General features: G+C 48.7%; 2 protein-coding genes across 3 annotated transcripts; both read right to left on the bottom strand.

Moving 5' to 3' along the window:
• Positions 1-9,022: 9,022 nt before the first annotated feature.
• Positions 9,023-14,089, bottom strand: CDK3 (cyclin dependent kinase 3). 2 transcript variants are annotated; one of them, XM_039716294.1, is made up of 8 exons: positions 13,824-14,089; positions 13,550-13,722; positions 12,578-12,655; positions 12,127-12,247; positions 11,465-11,635; positions 10,945-11,046; positions 10,284-10,487; positions 9,023-9,890 (listed from the first exon to the last, which is right to left on the bottom strand). In XM_039716294.1, the coding sequence occupies exons 2-8, from the start codon at positions 13,675-13,677 to the stop codon at positions 9,765-9,767; spliced, it is 930 nt and encodes a 309-aa protein (XP_039572228.1). In that variant the 5' UTR covers positions 13,678-13,722; positions 13,824-14,089; the 3' UTR covers positions 9,023-9,764. The 2 variants fall into 2 exon arrangements, with proteins under 2 accessions (XP_039572228.1, XP_039572229.1); XM_039716295.1 differs by having other exon boundaries at positions 13,550-14,089.
• A 1,159-nt stretch (positions 14,090-15,248) lies between these two features.
• On the bottom strand, positions 15,249-19,775 carry TEN1 (TEN1 subunit of CST complex). The gene is made up of 4 exons (XM_039716296.1): positions 19,624-19,775; positions 17,450-17,552; positions 17,173-17,330; positions 15,249-15,970 (listed from the first exon to the last, which is right to left on the bottom strand). The coding sequence occupies exons 2-4, from the start codon at positions 17,533-17,535 to the stop codon at positions 15,831-15,833; spliced, it is 384 nt and encodes a 127-aa protein (XP_039572230.1). The 5' UTR covers positions 17,536-17,552; positions 19,624-19,775; the 3' UTR covers positions 15,249-15,830.
• Between the last annotated feature and the right edge of the window lie 11 nt (positions 19,776-19,786).

Here is a 19,786-nt window from a genome sequence, read left to right on the forward strand (position 1 = left end):
CTTGGTATTTATTTTTTACTGCAAATCTTTTAAAAACAAAACAAAAAGGAAGCTCTTCTTCAAACAATTTGTCTGGTACAACACAAACATTGTTTGCATAGAGCAAACAGCATAGCATTGACTTTACAACATGTATGCAAAGGCAGGGAAATTATTCCCACAGCAGAATTCATCCATCTTTCCATGGATTCATCCACAAATATGTGTCTCCAAGCTGGCTGTCACCACACAGAGGCCATGAGATGCAAGAGCACAGCTGTCAGGTTGTGCTGAAATTGTTTTGTTGGGGTTGCAGTTACTAGGAGAGCAGACGTGTGCAACTACATGAAAAACAGGAGTGCAGAAGTTTGGCTTCTGTAAATTAGATCTGACTTTTGAGTATTTAAGTAGAACATAACTGTGAAATAGTGTGTGGCAACTTCTAATGGAAAGCAGCCCCACACTGAGACATCACTGGGCTGCAGAACCATCAGCCCCTTGTTCTGTCACTGAAATTCACTGAAAACCAAGTAAGATAAAACTCCTTAACACCAATGTAGTGTTAAGGTGAGGCATCATTTATTACAGGACGAGCTCCACCTAATGTGCACATGATTCTCTACAAGGACATTGCTTATATACAATCACCACATGCATATTATAAGTGCCTATTACCACAAAACCCTCCCCATGCTCCCAGGTTCAGGTTTTTTATAGCCTTGTTTTGGCTGTAGCTGCATTCCTAAGCCAGATGTTTTAGGAATTCAATAGGTCCTCGCTGAGAAAGCAGCTCCTGCATACCCCATTTCTTTTTGCTAAAAGTACAAAGGCACAGCACAAATTGGATTAACCCTTTTGGTATCAATTCCCCCCTTTGAAACATCTCAAATTCCTTAAGGCCATTTGATAAATTCCAACTCGATTTCTATCTATAGTCACCTATATTCCCACAAGATTATGACTGATCATTTTGCAAACACAACCAATAGCAGTGCTGATAATTATTACAACTACAATCACAGTTAAGATGTTTCCAGTATTCCAGCCAGCCCTCCTCTCAGGGACCATCACACCATTCCTTGAAGAATTTTATTGAACCAATTCATTTCAGGATAGCTTTGCTATCCTCAGCAACTGCCCACATTTTGTGGTCCTTGGAGATCTTCTGTTACATTTGGGATGTGTACACAACAACATTCTCTATCCAATTTTAAATATCCACAATCCCTTGTTCTTTTGCCAGCAATAGATCTAAGGCCATTCTCTTTTGTAATGTCAGATTATCATATTGAATCACCATTGACAGATTTATAGGGATAATTCCCCAAGGAATAGGTTCCCCTGCTGAACTGGGGATAGGGAGGCAGTCTGTAGTGCTGGACAGATTGTGCATCTCACCAAACCCTTGGACTCAAGTCAATATTAAATTTTCTTCTTCATTTTCTTTCAAACTAAATTTTCTTCAATATTAAATTTTCTTCAAATTTTCTTCAGAAAAACGTTATAATAATTTTAAATTATTTTTTAAAATTTTAAGAATTAAATTAATTTAAAATAATTTCAAATTTAAAATAATTTAAAATAAAATAATTTCACATTTAAATAATTTCAAATTCTTTTATCTCCACCTAAAGATAAAATAATTCCCATGAACATTAGTCTATACATTTTGCTGCTCATTTGCAGATGTCTTCAACACTTTCAGCTGCAAGGGTCTGGTGTTTTTCACGATTCAGTCTGAGTCAGAAGTCCTCTTAATTTGGGAGCAATGAATCCAGGAGTTAATTACTTTCACTTTCACAGCTGGTCTTGAAGTCAACAGAACCAGAGAAGGTCCTCTCCACTGCTCCTGAAGTGGCTCAGGTTTCCAGATCTGGATGTGTGTGTGATCCCCAGGCTGAAATGAGTGAACTGGGCTGTCTAGGGTAAGGGGTTCTGAGAGAATGACAAACCTTTTTTGTTCATTCAAGGGTTTCCCTAACAAAATTAAATATTTTTCTATTTCCCAATTCCCAATTTGTTCCTCAGATCCAGAGAAAGTTGCAGCAGAATATGATCTCCCAAACACCAATTCATACAGGCTCACCTTCAGGTTAATTTGGGGCTTACTCTAACTCATAGCAAGCCTGGTGATAACACCTGTGGCCATTTTAAGAAAGTTTCCTGACACATTTTGCCAATCTGTCTCTTTAAAATCTGATTCGTTCACTCAACCCTTCTGCTAGATTGCAGTCCCCATAGAGGATGATGTAAATCCCAACTGCTTACCCAGTTGCTGCAACACTTCAGGTATAAAATGGGGTCCCCTATCAGATGACACCCCAATAGGAACTCCTAACCAGGGGATGATCTCTTTGAAGAGTACCTTGGTGACTTTCCTGGCCTTGTTGGTGCAGCAGGGGAAAACTTCTGGCCACCTGGAAAAGGTGTCCACTAAATAACACCAGGAGATACCAGTATGATGTGGTAGCTCAGGAAAAACAATTTATCAGTAATTCCTGGGGGTGTTTCCTCTATTAATGATCCACGGAGGCAGTCCTTTTGAATTCAAAGGATTATTTTTAAGACATATCAGGCATTTTTCTGTAACAGACTTGACACTTTTTCTCATAGGGACATTGGTATCTGAGTCCTTGGACCAGTCACCATAGCACTGATTCCCCAGTGGGTTTGCTGGTATTTCTCCTTCACAATTTGCAGCATAACTTGGGGTGGGACTATGATCTGGTTGTTGGGAGTTCCCAGCCATCCACCTCTCTATTCTGGGCTTTTAGGTAAGTAGCTAATTTTAAATCTGCCTGACTATACCCAGGGCTAACTTCTGGGAGTGAAACAGCTTTCTTAGGTGTTAATGCCAGGATGCCTTGTTGTGCAACCTCTTGTGCAGATTTCTGCAAGTCTGTTTCCTACAAGAATTTGGGACTCCCCACCCTGGTGTGCCTTGCAGTGTAGTACAGATACTTCTCTGGGCAACTGGGTGGCATCAAGGAAGGACAACATTTCTTGTGTATATTGATCAGAGATCCCTGTGCTGTTAATAGGCCTCTTTCCTTCCATATGGTTCCATGGGCAACTCTAAAAGCATATTTCAAGCCAGTCCATATGTTCATTCCTCCTCCTGCTGCCAATTCCAGGGCTCTTCACAGACCATGAGCTCTGCCTGTTGTGCTGAGGTGTCCATGGGCAGTGGTGCAGCTTCTATTACCTTGGCTGGTGTTACTATGGCATAGCCAGCTTTTTATTTTCCATCTTGTACCAAATTACCTCCTTCTGTAAAGAACTCTGGATCTTCAGTTGGTGCATCTTGTAGGTCTGGTCAGCTTGCACAAACTTGCACAGCTGTGTGTAGGCCTTCGAGGGTCAGCTGCTCCTCTCCTTGGATCAGGATGTTCAGGACTTGGGCTGGATTTACCACTGTGGATTTTCCACATCTTCTTGCTCCACTAGAACAGTTTGATATCTCAGCATACAGCTTGGGGAAAGCCAATGCCCCTCTTTTTGGCAAAACACAGTGGTTATGGTGTGTGAAGTGTGCACTACTATCTTTTGTCCCAAAGTCAATTTCTTGGCCTCTTGGATGAGGAGAACAGTCACTGCCACAGCTCGCAGACATTGGGGACATCCCTGACTGACCTTGTCCAGTTGTTCTGAAAAGCACCCCACAGACCTCTTGAAGTCTCCTACCTTCTGAGCCAGAACTCCAAGGATGAGGTGCTGTCATTCCTGCCCAAAAATCTCAAAGGGCGTTGTTAAGTCTGGAAGTCCTAAGGTGGATGCAGACATCAGGGCCATCTTTAGGTGACAAAATGCATGTTCTCCCTCAGGAGTCCAAATCAAAGGTCCTTTGGGGGCCTCCTTTAAAAGCTCAATGATATGACCAAAAGTCCATTAATTTAAAACCCACAATCTTCACCACCAGCCACATCCAGGACTGCTGTTAAATCTCAGGCAATTGCAGGTTGGGGTACTTGGCAGATGGCCTCTTTTCTGTCCATTCCCAATTTCCACTGTCCTGGTATTATTTCAAATCCTAGGGAGGTAACTTCCTGCCTCATGATTTGAGCTTTTTCCCAAAATACTTTGTAACCTTCTTGGCCTAGGAAACTTAAAAGACTAAGAGTCAATTCCATGCACTTTTCATTAGTAAGATATCATCAACATATTGCAGGACCAACCCTTCAGGGTTCTCCTTTTTTCCGGGTCTCTAATTCCTTTGTCAGTTGGTTCCCAAAAATCGTTGGACTATTTCTAAATTTTTGTGGTAACACAATCCACATAAGCTGAGTCTTCCCACCAGTTTGAGGATTTTCAAAGGCAAAAATGCCCTGGTTTTGCTCATCAAGAGGTATGAAAAAGAAGGCATCCTTCAAACCTATCACTGTAACCATTGGTGATATTCTGTAAGGGATGTTGACAGGGTAATGGGACTGGCTAGAACAGGGTGTATATCCTGAAATATTTGATTGATTGCTCACAGGTCCTGTACCAACCTGTGTATTCATCCCAGGCTTTTTAACTGGCATAATGGGAGTGTTCTGACTTATGTATCTATAATCCAAATCAATAATCCAAATTCCCTTACATTTTCTATTAGTATCTAGGAGGGGAATCAAGTCTAACTATAAAGGATATTGTTTCTGCTTTACTGGTTTTCATCCAGGTTCTAGGGTAACACTTACAGGCTGAGCTTGTTGGGAATGGCCTGGAGTTCCACTGGTGCAAGTCAAGAGTGTTTTACTGCATTTTATGCTGTTTCTGGTATTCCTCCAGAATTGCCTGGTTCCAGTGTTGCCTGCAACATTAAAGTCCTTGCCTCGATGGCTTTAGTCTCGGGCACCAATAATTGCATTTCTCCATGTTTAAACAAAATCCATGCCTCCAATTTACTTAGCAGGTCTCTTCCTAACAGAGGAACTGGACATTCAGGCATATGTAAAAATTGGTGTGTTATCCACCATTTGCCGAATTTAAAGTTAATGTGGTTAAAGAATGTTTAGTTTTCCTCTTTCCCTGTTGCACCAACAACATTTACAGTTCCTTGGTTTAATTTTCCATTATTTGTATTTAATACCGAATAAGTATTTATCATATAATAAACTATTTTTTATATAATATAATAAACTACTGGAAAGTCTATATATATATGTCAATATATATATAAGTCTAAATATATATATATATATAAGTCAAGATATATAGTTTATATAATATAATATAATAAAAAATTAGAAAGAAAATTTTCTCTTTCCCCCAGCTCTGCTGTAGCCAGGGGCTCAGTGGGGCTCTCACTCGCGGTTCCCCTCATTCCTGATGGAGGGCTAGCTCGGCGCGCTTGGGCCCTTTCAGGTTCTTGGGGCATTCCCGTTTCCAGTGGCCCAGTCCCCGGCAATAGGCGCACTGGTTGGGCTGCAGCGCCCCGCGGGCAGAGCCCCTCTCCGTCCGGCGCTTGAACAGCGCTCTCTGCAGAGCTGCGCTCAGCATTGCATCCCTGCATCTTTCTCTTTTTTTCCTTTCCACCTCCCGTTTCTTTTCTCTCTCCTCCCTTTCCATTTCCCATTTCTTTTTCCGCTCCTCCCACTCAATTTCGCGTCTCTTTTCTTTCTGCTCCTTCTCCTTTTCTCTCTCCCGGATCTTGTTTTCTTCCTCTTCTCCCCTATGATTAAAAGCTATCCAGGCCACTTGTAATAGTTCACCCAGGTCACGAGACTCTGCTCCCTCCAGCTTTTGTAACTTCTTTCTAATATCCGGTGCTGAGTTCCCTATGAAAATGGAAGCCAGCTGTACAGCTTCCTCTGGTTTTTCTGGATCAATATTAGTGTATCTCCTGGCAGTTGCCCTTAGGCGTTCCACAAATGCAGTTGGAGTCTCACGTGGTTCTTGTTTCACCTCATAAAGTTTAGACCAATTGATTGCCTTTGGCATTGCGTGTCTAAAGCCAAATAATATCCATTGTTGATATTGTCCCAGAAAAACCCTCCCCTCCTTTGTGTTAGGGTCCCAATGGGGGTCCTGGGAGGGAAAATGCTCTTCCACAGTTCCTGGTAGCGCACCTGCTGTTCCTATCCTGTCCACCTCTTTCCTAGCAGTCCTGAGTACCATCTCTCTTTCTGTGGAGTCTAATAGGGTATCTAATAGAACTTGTATAAACCCCCAATCCGGGTTCTGGGTCTTGAGAATGGTTTCAAATACTCTAGATACTCTCTCTGGATCTTCTCTGTAGGGCCCTGCCAGTCTCATCCATGCCTCGAGATCGACTGGGGAGAAAGGTACCTTCACCACTACCAGGCTGTGAGATCCCACCCCTGCCCAGAGCTGAGCTATGGCCTCCTGCTCATCCCCCTCCTGCTTTCTTACCCCCTGCTCCCCTCTCTCCTGCTTTCTCAGCTCCTGCTCCTCTACATCCTGCTTTCTCACCCCCTGCTCCCGTTCTTTCTTCATTCTCACCCCCTGCTCCCCTCCTTCCTGCTTTCTCACCCCCTGCTCCCGTTCTTTCTGCATTCTCACCCCCTGCTCCCCTCCTTCCTGCTTTCTTACCCCCTGCTCCTTTCCCTCCTTCTTTCTCACCCCCTCCTCCCCTCCTTCCTGCATTCTCCCCCCCTGCTCCCCTAACTCCTGGTTTCTCACCCCCTGCTCCCCTACCTCTTGTGTTCTCACCTCCTGCTCACCCTGGGTTCCCCCCACCACTGGACTTGAAATTAACTCTTGCCTCCCCCCTGACTGCTCATCCCATCCTTGTGCTTTCCCCTTATCAGGCACACCCCAATTCTCTCTGCCCCTGTCTCCTGCATCCGGTGCCTCTATCATTTCTATATCATCATCCTCCTCCCATTGGCTGTGGCATTTCAAACAGTGGTGCCCAATACTACAAAGGGAGCAACATTGCTTTGATCTCCTATCCTTTTCCTCTTCCTTTCCAAAAGCTAACATGAGAGGGTTTGACAGGCTGGGTAGGCACCCCTTTTGCAACTCCAGATGGTCTCTCAAAGTAAAGAACAGATCTACATAAGGCATCTCACTCCATTTCTCCTCTCTTCTACAAAACAGCCTCAGCTGTAACATGGTGTGATAGTCTAAGGTGCCGTTCTCGGGCCACTTCGCCTGATTGTCCAGTTTATACAGCGGCCACCAGTGGTTACAATATTGGATTAGTTTGGATTTCAGTAGCGAGCCTCCCCCTATCTTTTCCCAGCGGTTCAATATACATTTCAACGGGGAATTCGGGATATCATTTCCCACTCTAGTTTTAGAACAAACCGCCCCCATACTCAATAATACAAGTATATAACAACAGCCAGAAAGCGAATACAACGATTACCTGGGCGCGGGGAGCCCCCGCGGCTGGTTCTGGGCTGCAGCGAGCGGGGGGCTGGAGCTGCCCGGGCGCTGGAGCAGGCGAGAACCCGCCGGGCCGGGGCAGGGCTGTTGTGCTGCGAGTCTGTTGGGCTTCTTCTCTTCTCCTCCTCCTCCTCCTCGAGCTGAGATGACGGCGGGGAACGGCGGAGCTGCAACTGGGGGTGCCCCTGCCCGCCCGCCCGCTCCCACTCTCCGGGAATGCGGTGCGCAATGACACGAGAGGGCGCTTGGCGTCCACAAATGCGATTTCAGCGGCGCGCACAGAAAACAAATCAATAATCGATAGCACACACCCCGCGATTGCTTCGAGACCCCAACAGTCGGTTAAGTTTCAACACTCTTCCAGCTAACGAGTTTTATATCACAGGCGTCCCAGTGTTGATTTTACAGGCCGGCAAACTGAAATCAACACACAACCCACTCACACGCACACCGCCAGAGACCAAAAAGAATTCAGAGTATCTAAGCGAACTCCACCACCAAAGCGGCTACAGCAATGTTTTGGCTCCGGTCTTACGAGCCTGTTTGTTTTCTCCTCGGCCAGCTACAATACTGCTTTAAGTTTCCTGCTCCAGGGGAACCCCTCGGAGGGAACTGGAACCCCCTAGTCCTGGAAGTCCAGTAGTCCTGGGGGACTCGAAGCCCCAGACAGTGAGCTTTCCAAGGACTTGAACCCTGCTGGGTGACTCAAACCCCTCACCAGTAACTCTGTGAGGGGATTCGTACCCCTGGTCAATAACCCCAAGATAAACAATTTAAACGATGCCTTCACTCACCCCAGGGATCTCACCTCGAGCCCCTGACGGTCTGAGGCCGAGGTTCTCCCCGAGAACCCCTCGGTGCCGGCTGGAGATCTGTCGACTGCAGATCCGCCGAGGCTCAGAGGTGAGCTCCTTATCTGGGTGGCCAATAACTTTCACCGAAATTCTCCGAAAAGCGGGTCAAACAAAACCCCTTAACACCAACGCAGCGTTAATAAGTTATCACAGGCCTGGTGCACGGGGGATAAGCTCCACCTGGCGTGCACACGATTCATTACAAGTGGGTTGCTTATATACAGTCACTGCGTGGGTATTAAAATTGTTCATTACCATAAAACCTTCCCCATGTTCCCAGGTTCCGTTTTTTCTATAATCTTGTTTTGGCTATAGCTGCATTCCTAAGGCAGATGTCTTCCCCTTATCTTCCTTCTGTCCTTGATGAGAAAGCAGCTCCTGCATACCCTGTTTCTTTGCTAAAAGTACACAGATGCAGCAGAAATTGGATTAACGCTTTTGTTACCAGTCCCACGACATCACTGAGAGCACATCTCTGCACCTGACAAGGATTTGGACTGGAAAGGATAAAAGAAAGAGTGCAGGAGGTGAGGAAGTTTCTGTCCTTGATGAGAAAGCAGCTCCTGTTTCTTTGCTAAAAGTACACAGACCCAGCAGAAATTGGATTAACGCTTTTGTCACCAGTCCCACGACATCGCTGAGAGCACATCTCTGCACCTGACAAGGATTTGGACTGGAAAGGATAAAAGAAAGAGTGCAGGAGGTGAGGAAGGGAGAAAGGCTCTGTGGAAAAAAGGACCAGCCAGGCTGTCCTGTGTTACCAGCCTGATGGGCTTTGCCAAACAACGAACACCAAGGTTTCTGAACAAATGATATTTATTTTATACTGAAGAAAAAGGAATTAAGATGTCAACACCACACCAAGAGTCAGAGACAATCCCCCAAACATTTGAACAGCAAAAAACATTTCCAAGGCAATAAAGCAAAGGGAAACAGCATTACAGCTGGAATGATGATGGAAAGCCAGTGGTTTAGGTGGTCCCTGTTTCCAGTCATATGCAGCAAGTGCTTTATCCTAAGTGGATCTGCTTTTATGCTAACTGGATCTTCTGGCTTCTTGGTCACAGCTAAGGCACAAACTAAGACACCTGATAGTGCTTTTCAGCTTGTGAAGGTGCAGGATGTCAGCTCTATTAAACAGCTCAGACTAAACAGCTTTTTTAGTGCTAAGAAGCCTGGTTGATAACAGCAGCAAAGGGCTGAGCAGAGAAGTGTTCCCCTTCCCTGATGCCAGCAACTGCCACCAACAGACCTGGGGATGCTCCAGTGCTGGAGACAGAAGTCACTGTGTGTCACCTTAGATTACTAGTGGAAGAACAAACCTTGGAGAAACACTCTTTTCTATACATTTCAGTGGTTTATGCTGATAAATTATTCTGACCTTTTGCAAATGACCACTTCAAAACAGCTCTCCAAGCTGTAACCCAAACTTTCCCCCAGCAACAGACTGAAAGTCTCTAAATGCCAAGAATGTCCCCTTCCAGGTTCCTCAAAAGAAGCAAGACCCTGGGATCCAGCCAGGCCCCTGCTGAGTGCCCCAGACCACATCTGCAGTGCTACCTGGAGGTGCAAGAGCTTGGGGAGAGCTGTGTCCTGTCATCTGCAGTCCCTCCGCAGCACAGGCGGCTGTTCAGGGCTCCCAGAGTTTCTGCAGAGGAAGTACTGGTGGTTGAGAGCTGCTTTGGCTGAGATGCGCTTGCTGGGATCATACAGGAGCAACTGCTGCCAAGAGAAAAACCCAGCAGATTTAGGATTTTAAAAATTGGGTGATTGGTTGCACCTGCACACAGCTGGGCCCAGTTGCAGATGTTGGTCATGCTTTTTTCCTTCTCTGGGCTCCAGGAGTCACCCACAACTGAAGTTACTCTGGGGATTATGTTAGAAGAGTTCCTTGACTCCCAATGCAGTGGTTCCTAGAGGAACCTGCAATGACAGGTCCTTCTTCAGAGTAAGACTGAGCCCTATTCCATGACTGGTGCTTCTGCATTGTCAAAGGTGGGCATTCAACCCAGATCAGCTACACTTCCAGGTAATTAAATCTCAAATATCCCTACTCCTTGCCCAGTTTGAAAATGTCCTGTCTATCCCCAGGCCCTGTTCTGAGCCCTCACTCACCGTCAGTAAGTCTCTCCCATCTCGATCTAAGTTTGGAACAATGTCCTTCATCTCCTTCCGTGGCCACCGGGGAAAGCTGCCCTTGTAGTCAGGGAGCTGGGTCACACCAGGCCAGGTCACCTCGGTGGGAGTGCCCAGAGTGCGAAAGATCTGGAAGAGCTGATCTATCTCGGAGTCCCCTGGAAACAGGGCCTTCCTGGTCATCTGGGGAAGAAAAGAAAAAGCCAGTTCCCACCTTTCCATCAGTTGTGTGCCCTACTTCCTGCTGCAAGCAGCCTTCTGTCCCAGCAGGTGCAAACAACTGCACACACCAGGGCAGTTACAATGCAGTGATTCTGCCAGGCAGGGGCTGCGAACATCACAGGTGTCTGACTGCTTGCTCCCACTCTTGGCTATTTGTCCTGCCTGCTCTGCAGCTCAGGACTTTGGGGATGAGGAAAAGTAGTGTTGTATTGCAGGGCTAACCACAGCTCTTCCAAGAGGAGTATGGACCCCTAGGAGATCCATTCTGCCATGCCACAAGAGTGCTTGTTCTCTTCAGCCCACCATGTGGACATCTGGAAGAGTCATCTTCTCCCAGGGTCAAAATGCTGCAGCAATAAGGCTGAAGGTGCAGCTGCCTCCTCTGGCTCAAGAAAGAGATTATTTAAACCCATCCTACCATTTCTGCAAAGATGCAGCCGATGCTCCAGATATCCACAGGGGTTGAGTAGTATCTGCATCCCAGCAGTATCTCAGGGGCTCGGTACCACAGAGTCACCACCTGTAAAGGAGCCAAGAAACAAACAAACTGTGTCTGGTTTCCCTGGATAAAACCAAGGGTGTGGGACCCTCCCTTCTCAGCTGTAATGGAGTGACTGTACAAATCAGAGCATGCTAAGGCCTTGCTGAATTTACAAACGCTTTAGTGCCTGCAAGGTTGGGATTAACAGAACATTCTTCAAAAACACGCTCTGGAACAATTAAGTGTACCCTGTGGAGAGAAGGTGGGAGCCCAGCTGGCAGGCTGACTCCAGTAGACAGTCAGCACACCTTGTGGGGACATGGAGGTCCCTTAGCTGCAGGTGAGGTTAAGAGCACACTCCTGGCATGGCTATGCCTCTGTTATGGATGAGCAACTTGTGCTGCTGCTGTTCTCCCACTCGGGATTTTGTACCCCACTCAGGGAGCCTCAACACTACCTCATGAGTATATGTGCGGAGGGGGACCCCGAAGGCTCTTGCCAGTCCAAAATCAGCCAGCTTGATTGCTCCTGCTTCGTTAATGAGCAAGTTCTGTGGCTTCAAGTCCCTGTGGATGACCCTGTGCGAGTGGCAGAAGCTCACACCCTGCAGCAGCTGGAAAAGGTAGTTCTGAGGAGAGAAGAGATTTCAGATAGGCCATGATGAAAACACTTTGAACTCTGGCTTGTGTGAACCAACGCACTTTGGATCTCTTACAGATGTGAATGGAAAGAAAGCCCTTGTTCCAGTGCAACATCAGACTTATGGGCCACTACTCAGAGATACACACAAACTGCTGCCATGCCACGTGGGCACAGAGAGACTCTGGTCCAGGCACTATCCTTCTCTTCCACCCACCCATTACTGTCTACAAAGGCAATTAGCAACAGATCCCTCCTTTGTTCTGCAGCAAGATAGGCTGGAGAGCCTGGAAACTGCTGGGAAATAAACATTTCTGAGCAATAGTGCCAAGAGAATTTTCCAGCTGAAATGTTTGAGATCTGGGAGGCTGAGGAATCATTTCCAGCCCAGTCTAAGCAGCTCTGAGGTGCCTCTGCCCAGCAGAAGGCAGCAGGGACATGCTGTCTGCCCTGCCTGTTGGCAATCCTTCCATGCTGTACCTTGACCAAGCTTAAAGGAAGCTCTCCAGCTTGGCATGAGTCCATGTACTTCTTCAGGTCCTGATTCAGATACTCAAACACCATATAGAGCTTCTTCTGGCTGTGTATGACATCCAGGAGCCTGTAAAAGAAGTACAGGCTGTCCCCTCAATATCTGCTCCAAACCTCTGTAAATACCCAAACATCCCTCCTCCCACACATGCCTGTGCTCTGTTGGTCCTTTGGAGAAGAGAGGGGCAGCTTAAGGGCAGAATCTAGTATGGGGCACAGCAGTGTGTTAGTGAAGTGGCAGACCCATGAAGTATTGCTGAAAGCCAGGGAAGTGTAAGGGATTCCTGCATTTTGCTGTGTATTTTGTCAGTTGGGGAAGGACAGAAAAACCCCCTTGCTGCCTGCTCCCAGAGCAGGAGCTCATGGATGAGCTGGTGAAGAGGGTGTATCCAGGTCTTACCTGACTATGTTTGGGTGTTTCAGCTCCTTCAGCAGTGAGATTTCTCGGATTGCAGTGCTGGGGACACCCTCTGACTCCCTGTGGCAGAGACAGGCTGTACTGCACCCCATAACCCAGGGGGATCCCACAGCCCAGTGGGGCTCTGTGTCCCTTCCTTCTTCTACTGTACCCCAAGGGAGCATTTGAGTTCGGGGTGGAGCAGTGGCTGGGGTGGGCTGGGGTGAGGCAGGGGGAAATGGGGTTGTGGGCAAGAAGGAGGTGTTGACCTAGACATGCAAGCCTTGCAGCAGAGCTTGTTTGGAAGCACCTAAGGGTGCATTTAGAGAAGAGATAATGTATTAGTTACCTAGGTCTTTCTTTTTGTAGGTGGGGGAAAATGAAAGCTCTTTGCCCCTCAGGCAGCCACATCCCCCATGCTGAGGGGTCACCATGGGGTGCAGCCCCAGCATGTTGGCTCCCAGTCCAGGCAGACACCCCTCACTGTGCACACAGCTCACGGATGACCCAGGGAAACAGAAATAAGCTTTTACCTGCTCAGTACACCCTGGAGGGCCGCGGCTGACCCTCCTGACCCCCACAGCACAGCCCTGAGGGAGATATTACCTCACAACATGGCAGCCATTTCCCCCTGCCCTGTGCTGTGGACCCGGGTCAGGCCCTAAACACTCACACTTAAAGATTTTCAGCTGCTGCCCCAGCAATGGGTTAAATCAGCTCTTTTTTAGATCACCTAAAAGTTGGGGGTCTTCCCTGTGGACCCACACAGCTGCCATGCCCACCCAGAGACACGAAGCCCCCAAGCCCTCCAGATGAAATTCCCTTTGGCTTTGCTTTTTCTCTGCCACAATACATAAGATTATTTGAATCCTAGAGACACCTTTTTCCCCCTCACGTGAGGCTTTTTTGTGCCTCTCACACCATACTGGGCACAGGCCTGGCACCATGGCAGGCCCAGGGCTTTGCCCCACTCACGCGTCCAGGCGGATCTTCTTGAGGGCCACCAGCTGCCCCGTGCGCTTGTTGCGAGCCTTGTACACCACGCCATAGGTGCCCTCCCCAATCTTCTCCACCTTCTGGAAGGACGCCTGGATGGCCTCCATGGGGCCGCCTCAGGCGGTGGCAGTGGCGGCGGCTGGCACCGCGCTCTGAGGGGAGGGAAAAAAGCGGGAAACACAAAGATGAACGTGGGGAAAGCGTTTGAGCCCCCCCAGTGTTTCTTCAGGTGCTGCCGGGGTCTGGGTCCCACCTTGGTTCTCCCTCAGCCTTGAGGGAGCCCTCAGGGACCTGCCTGGGGCAGCTGTGAGGGGACAGGGCGGCCTGGTGGGCTCTGAGGTGTTCAGGGAGCTTCAGGTGGACAGAACCACAAAAGAGCCACACAGCGCTGGTTGTTGTGCTGCCCAGGTTGTGCAGTGTGCTGGTTACAGACAAAAACTGAGGAAAATTGATGTACAGATGTACTTGGGGGCCTCAGGAAGAGCAGCACGAACTGCACAGGGCCAGGGGAAGCTCTCCCGCTCCATTGCTTCACCAATGCCCAGCTGCACAGTGCTGGGCATTGGTGGAGTAATTGGGTTAATAATTATGGCTCCTGGGACATGCTGAGGGCAAACACCCAGCAGAAATGTCTTTTTTATTGTTTGGTTGGCTGGGGGGAAGGGGGAGGTTTTGGTGTGGGGTTTTTTTATTTGCTTTTTTTGGGTTTGGTGTTTTTTGGTTGTAGGGTTTTTTTGTCGTTGTTTGGTTTTTTGTCAGGGTTTTTTGTGGGGCTTTTTTGGGGTTTGGGGATTTTTTGTGTTGTGTGGGTTTTTTTGTTTTTTGTGGGGTTTTTTTTGTCTTTTTTTTTTCCCCTTTTATTTAGTCTTGCACAATTGTCCCTTGAACCTCCCCAACATGGGCTGTGCTGCTCAGTCAGCCTTTCAGGAGATGTCCTTGAAGGGGAATTAATCATTGACTTGATAGCTGGCAGAAGACAAGATTAAAATTATCTTATGTATTGTGGCACCAGGAAAGGCAGAGCCGTAGGGAATTTCATCTGGAGGACTGGGGGGCTCCATGTCTCTGGGTGGGCATGAACATTGCAGCTGTGTGGGTCCACAGGGAAGACCCCAATTTTAGGTGCCCTAAAAAAGGGCTGATTGAACCCATTGCTGAGCCAGCAGCTGAAAATCTTTGAGTGCAAGCAGAAAAGGCTGGAGATGGCTGCATTCCCCTGCAAAACACAGGTATGGTTCACTCCAAATTTGGGGATTTCTACACTACAGGAGTATTCCCTCCCTTGCACAAACATTTGATTCTCATGTGACATTAGCAATGTTCTGTCCTTTTGTCAATGGTTTAATACAGCTGTGTGGGCCTAGCACTACGTTCTTCAACCAGAGTGGCTCTGATGTAATTTAATCTCCTTTTCTTGCAACCTTTTTAAAGCCAGCCACTTCCACACACACCCAGTACTTAGGAGAAAAACTGAATTTTCTTACATCATCTATAGGGTTTGTACAGGGCCTAACACATCTGACTTGGCAAGCAAGAGGGATTTAATCAATAAAAGACAGGCTGCCTTAGTTTTTCATCTTTATTTAGGAAAATGTCAATCAAAATCTTTTGATGCTTCAAAAACAGTGATTTCAGGTCTCTTAAACTTAGCTGTGTCAAGGAAGAAAGTCAAGTACTCAAATATTTATTTTAGAGTTGAATTAATCCTCCCCTTAGATACCAGTTCTTCCTACCTGAAGAGGCAGGTGCTACTGAAAATAGTGACTCTTTGTTCTTCTTGTTTCTTTGGTCAGCCCAGATAGGTGAGTGTTTTGCCAGGAATGTTCCTGTGTGGCAGCTGAGTCAGGGTTCCCCAACACAGGCACTCATGGGCCCACAGCCAGGCAGGGCTAATGAACTTTGTGCTAATACCCTTTCCCCCCATCTGCCAAAGGTGAGCTGCTTAACTCCAGATTCAGAGATGACTTCTTCCTGTTGTGCATTATGAAAGAAGCAGTGTAATCCAAGTGTTCCCTTTCCTTAACCACCCTTTCAAGCAAACAACAAACCTGCTTCCCAGAACTATTTTCAGTCATGACACCTGGGGCAGGAATGGAGAGCCCACAGTCACACACATTGACTCAGTCTTCAAAGTGTTTCCCTGCTCAGTGACTTTGCTGCTTGCCACAGCAAATTTACTAAATTACCCTAATTTACTTTGAACATATTTGCTGCAAATGGTAGTGCAAGGACCAGCGTGTGGCTGGTCTCAGAGCTGCTGTCAGGATGTGCTGCTTTCCCTCTGCTCCTGCCTCTCACTGAAGTATTTCCTCTGCTCCTGGATGGCTTGTTCCAGCAGGGCCACATTCATCCCCTCCACGCAGGTCAATATTCGTGCTTTTACCACAGGACTGGAAGTTTCTGGAGAAAGGAAAATAGAGCAGCTTGGAGACAGAGAGTTCCCTAAGGCAACATATGAGTCAAGCTGGGCAAATAATCATAGCCTGAGAACTTCAGGAAACCAGACTGGCTGCATATTGCCACTGATGAAAACAGCAGGAGCAGCTTAATTCTGTGATGTGCTTTCCCTCTGCCCTGATGGCTGCAAAATGCTGGTGACTGACACTGCCCTCTCCTTGCACTGGGGAACAGTGCCAGTGCCTGCCATCTGTCTACTTTGTGCCTGGATGCATTTTGGTTTTCCCTGGCTGAAAAGCAGCAGTGGTGGGTCTGAGCTCGTTTCTGAACACCCCTGTGCAGACAAGAGGGCTTAGAAGAGGCTCAAACCCAACTGCAACCAGCAGTTCATTGGTGGCATTTAAGTGGCAACATGGAACTGCACAGAAGGGGCCAAACCTTGGTGACACAGCCACCATCTCAGCGTGCTCCCCTTCCACCCCTGCAAAATGGGGCCAACTTCCTCCTAGGCTAGGATGACCAAAATAACAATTTTCTAAAGGAATTTTGCAGCAGTGGCTTAGCTGGCCACTCTCCAGGGGCCACGTGAAGTGTGGCTTTCCACATGCCACTGAGGACTTCTATGGCATGAATGCAAATGCTTTTTATCAGGTGTGGCCAAGATAAACAGTTTGCTTCACCATCCCATGGCTCAGCTCAGATCAACTCCCCACACAAAGCACCAAGCAGCTGGAACACAGGGCACCCCAGGAAAGGACAACAGGGTGCCCTGTGTGACAGTGTCTGCCTGCATTCCTCACATGTCTGAGGGCAGGGATAATATATTATTAGAGCCTTTCAAGGATGGCAAAGAGCAACCTAGTCACTTGCAAGGAGGTATTGCCATGTTTGGGGTGAAGACAGTTGCTGTGGTGGCTGGCAGTGATGCCAGAAGGCTTTTTAGCATAGGTTTCACAATTTCACAAGCCCAGCAATGTGGCTGAAATGCTTCCCGTTTCTAAAAAAATCTGTGCCAGAGGACCAGATTTTCACCAAGATAAGGGTGGCTCTTCTCATCGTCAGCAGGGACAGACAGGCTGCTCCTACCTTGAATCACATGCACGAGAAGAGCCTTGGTCCAGGCTGCCCTCAGTGACTCAGGGAGCCCCAAAAGAGCTGATGTACCATGAAGAGCAGCAAAGGGCACCAGTTCCCAGAGCATTTACCTTCCCTGTGTTCAGCCTCTCCCAGGACCATGTAGGAAGATCCCACTTGGGCTTGGAATGGCTCCACAAACTTGGTGTCAACACAGACCTGGTACTGAGCCGAGTTGTGCTGCGTGGTGAGAATGGCTTCAGATCGGGCCAGGTCATAGGAGCATAACCTGGGAATGATCAATTTGGGAAGCTCAGCTGCGCAGAAATCCAATTACAAACCAAAAGGGGGTGCTCAGTCAGTGAAGGAAAGGCCTGGCCTGCAAGGAGAGCAGGGTACCCTTCTCACCTGCCAAACGTCCTCAGTGTCTTCCCCTCAGGGACTGAGCTGTTGATCTCCCAGGGGAAGTAATAGACAGCAGCACTTGGCAGCATCTCACACAACGGCTGACCTGCAGCAAAGCCAAAGGCATGACTCCATGCTTCTGCAGTACCTGATCCAAACTGTAAGTGATACTGCCCTTCAACTCCTCCCTTGCCCAGGTTCCACCACCCAGGGGGCTGCAAGAGCTTCACAGCTTCCCTGCTGAGTCCTATTTGCAGCTCACTGCATATGCCAAGCTCAGGGCATCCTGGCACAAAGAGGAGCTGCCTAGTCCCACACAACCCAGCATGAACTACAGGCAGCCCACCAGGTCCTCTGGGTCTCCCCCAGGCTAGGCATGAGTTGAGAAAAGTTAAGGAAGTGGGGAAAATGGTGACTGAGCAGTTCAAAGAGTGTGAGGGACTGAGATACTGGGGTACCCTCAGCTGCTGGGGTGACAGAGCACTATGCAGCAAGACTTAAGGAATGATCCCAAGCCTGTTCTCTTACTGCAGCATAAAGTTCTGGCAGTGTCTGATCCTGCAGCTGGAGAACAATAAACTGGATCCAAACCAGCCTAGTTTCATCAGAAGTCTGGCAGGGTTTAGCAGAGAGTGAGGAGTGAGAAAGATTAATTCCAAGGCAACGCTCAAGTGGGAGCTCCTGTGCTGGAGCAGGGCTGGCATAAGCAAGTCAGCCACAGCACAGAGCACACAGAAAGGCAGGAATGCAAAGCAGCTTCAGCAAAGTTCTAACCCTGCCCAGTCAATGCCATAGCCCGGCTCCCGCCTGTGCCCTGAAGTGGTTTTTTTTGGCATAGTTTTCCTTCTGATCTCCCTTGCAGGCTGCCTGTGTTTGGAATGTTTCCATGCTTCGTTTACTGCTTTTCTCTAATTTTTTTTTTTTTTTGCCTCCCTGTGGGGGACGCCAAGAGCTGCACAACAGCCCAGGCAGGGAGTCCTGCCACTCACACAAGTGGGTCCACCGATGGGGACCCCAAGAACTGCACAACAGCCCAGGCAGGGAGTCCTGCCTCTCACACAAGTGGGTGCATAGATGGGCGTTCAAGGACGCCTAACACTGATCACTCAGCAGAGGGGGCACTGAGCTGACACACATGCTGTGGCTTTCATGCTTGGTGTCCCTTCCCCACCCCATGCATTGCTCACGGTATTGTCACCTTGCAAAATGCCCCACGGAGGACTCTGTGGGAGGCTGGGGAAACTAGGGCACCCCTGCACATGCCTCCCTCTCGGCCTGCTGCCCCACAGTCCCACGCCAGGCTGTGGGCACTCAGAGCAAGCTGAAAAGCTGAAAAATCCTTCTGGCAGGGTCGCAAGCCACCTCCCCGCCCTCTGCAGGCCCGCCGCATCCAACATTCAGATTTTTTTTGCCTCCCTGTGGGGGACGCCAAGAGCTGCACAACAGCCCAGGCAGGGAGTCCTGCCACTCACACAAGTGGGTCCACCGATGGGCATTCAAGGACCCCCAAAGGGGACACTGAGCTGACATGCATGCTATGGCTTTAATGCTTGGTGTTCCTTCCCCACCCCATGCATTGCTCACGGTATTGTCACCTTGCAAAATGCCCCACGGAGGACTCTGTGGGAGGCTGGGGAAACTAGGGCACCCCTGCACATGCCTCCCTCTCGGCCTGCTGCCCCACAGTCCCACGCCAGGCTGTGGGCACTCAGAGCAAGCTGAAAAGCTGAAAAATCCTTCTGGCAGGGTGGCAAGCCACCTCCCCGCCCTCTGCAGCCCCGCCGCATCCAACATTCAAAAAGCAGGGGCAATTCTGCACCTCCAGAAGGGCAAAGGCTGTCCTGCACCGCTCGGGTTTTGCTCCTGAATCACGCTGTGCAGCGAGGTGGATCAGCCAGGGATGCAAGACGCTCAGCGTGCATTTAATGCACTTTTCAACGCATGGAGCCACTTGGCTTGTAAAAGCCATACCCCAATCACCACACACCCTGCGCCCACCCGATGTGCTACCCAATGCATGCGCCAGCTCCACCGCAGGACCTTGCAGAGAGATTTACAGCAGGCCCAGCCCCGAGCGCAGCCCTTTATTCGCAGATCCACAGAACTACCCAATACCGTGCCGAGCGCACCCGCCAATGGCACTTAACGAGCTGTTCATTTAATCAGCAGCTCCATACCGATGCCGCGTGTGCCGGGCACCCTCGCAGCGCTGCTCCACGCACACCACAGCGCGATTTACAGGCACGGCTCCCATCAGGACGGAAGGCACGCTCGCCGCTCCGCCATCGCCCCCGCGGGACGCGCCCACGTGCTCAGGAAACACGTGGCGTCGCGGGGGTG

Source organism: Passer montanus, unplaced genomic scaffold, assembly GCF_014805655.1.
Source record: "Passer montanus isolate IOZ18808 unplaced genomic scaffold, ASM1480565v1 scaffold35, whole genome shotgun sequence".
Lineage (NCBI taxonomy): Eukaryota > Metazoa > Chordata > Aves > Passeriformes > Passeridae > Passer > Passer montanus.

What these genes read in the sequence shown, in the direction of transcription:
- CDK3 (XM_039716294.1), bottom strand. Translation starts at nt 13,677, where the DNA reads ATGGAGGCCATCCAGGCGTCCTTCCAGAAGGTGGAGAAGATTGGGGAG. An exon ending in TTCCTTTAAGCTTGGTCAAG is followed by an intron (nt 11,636 to 12,126) that starts GTACAGCATGGA and finishes TTCTCTCCTCAG; the next exon opens with AACTACCTTTTCCAGCTGCT. An exon ending in TCCGCACATATACTCATGAG is followed by an intron (nt 11,047 to 11,464) that starts GTAGTGTTGAGG and finishes GCTCCTTTACAG; the next exon opens with GTGGTGACTCTGTGGTACCG.
- TEN1 (XM_039716296.1), bottom strand. Translation starts at nt 17,535, where the DNA reads ATGCTGCCAAGTGCTGCTGTCTATTACTTCCCCTGGGAGATCAACAGC. An exon ending in ACACTGAGGACGTTTGGCAG is followed by an intron (nt 17,331 to 17,449) that starts GTGAGAAGGGTA and finishes GATCATTCCCAG; the next exon opens with GTTATGCTCCTATGACCTGG. An exon ending in AGAGGCTGAACACAGGGAAG is followed by an intron (nt 15,971 to 17,172) that starts GTAAATGCTCTG and finishes TCCTTTCTCCAG; the next exon opens with AAACTTCCAGTCCTGTGGTA.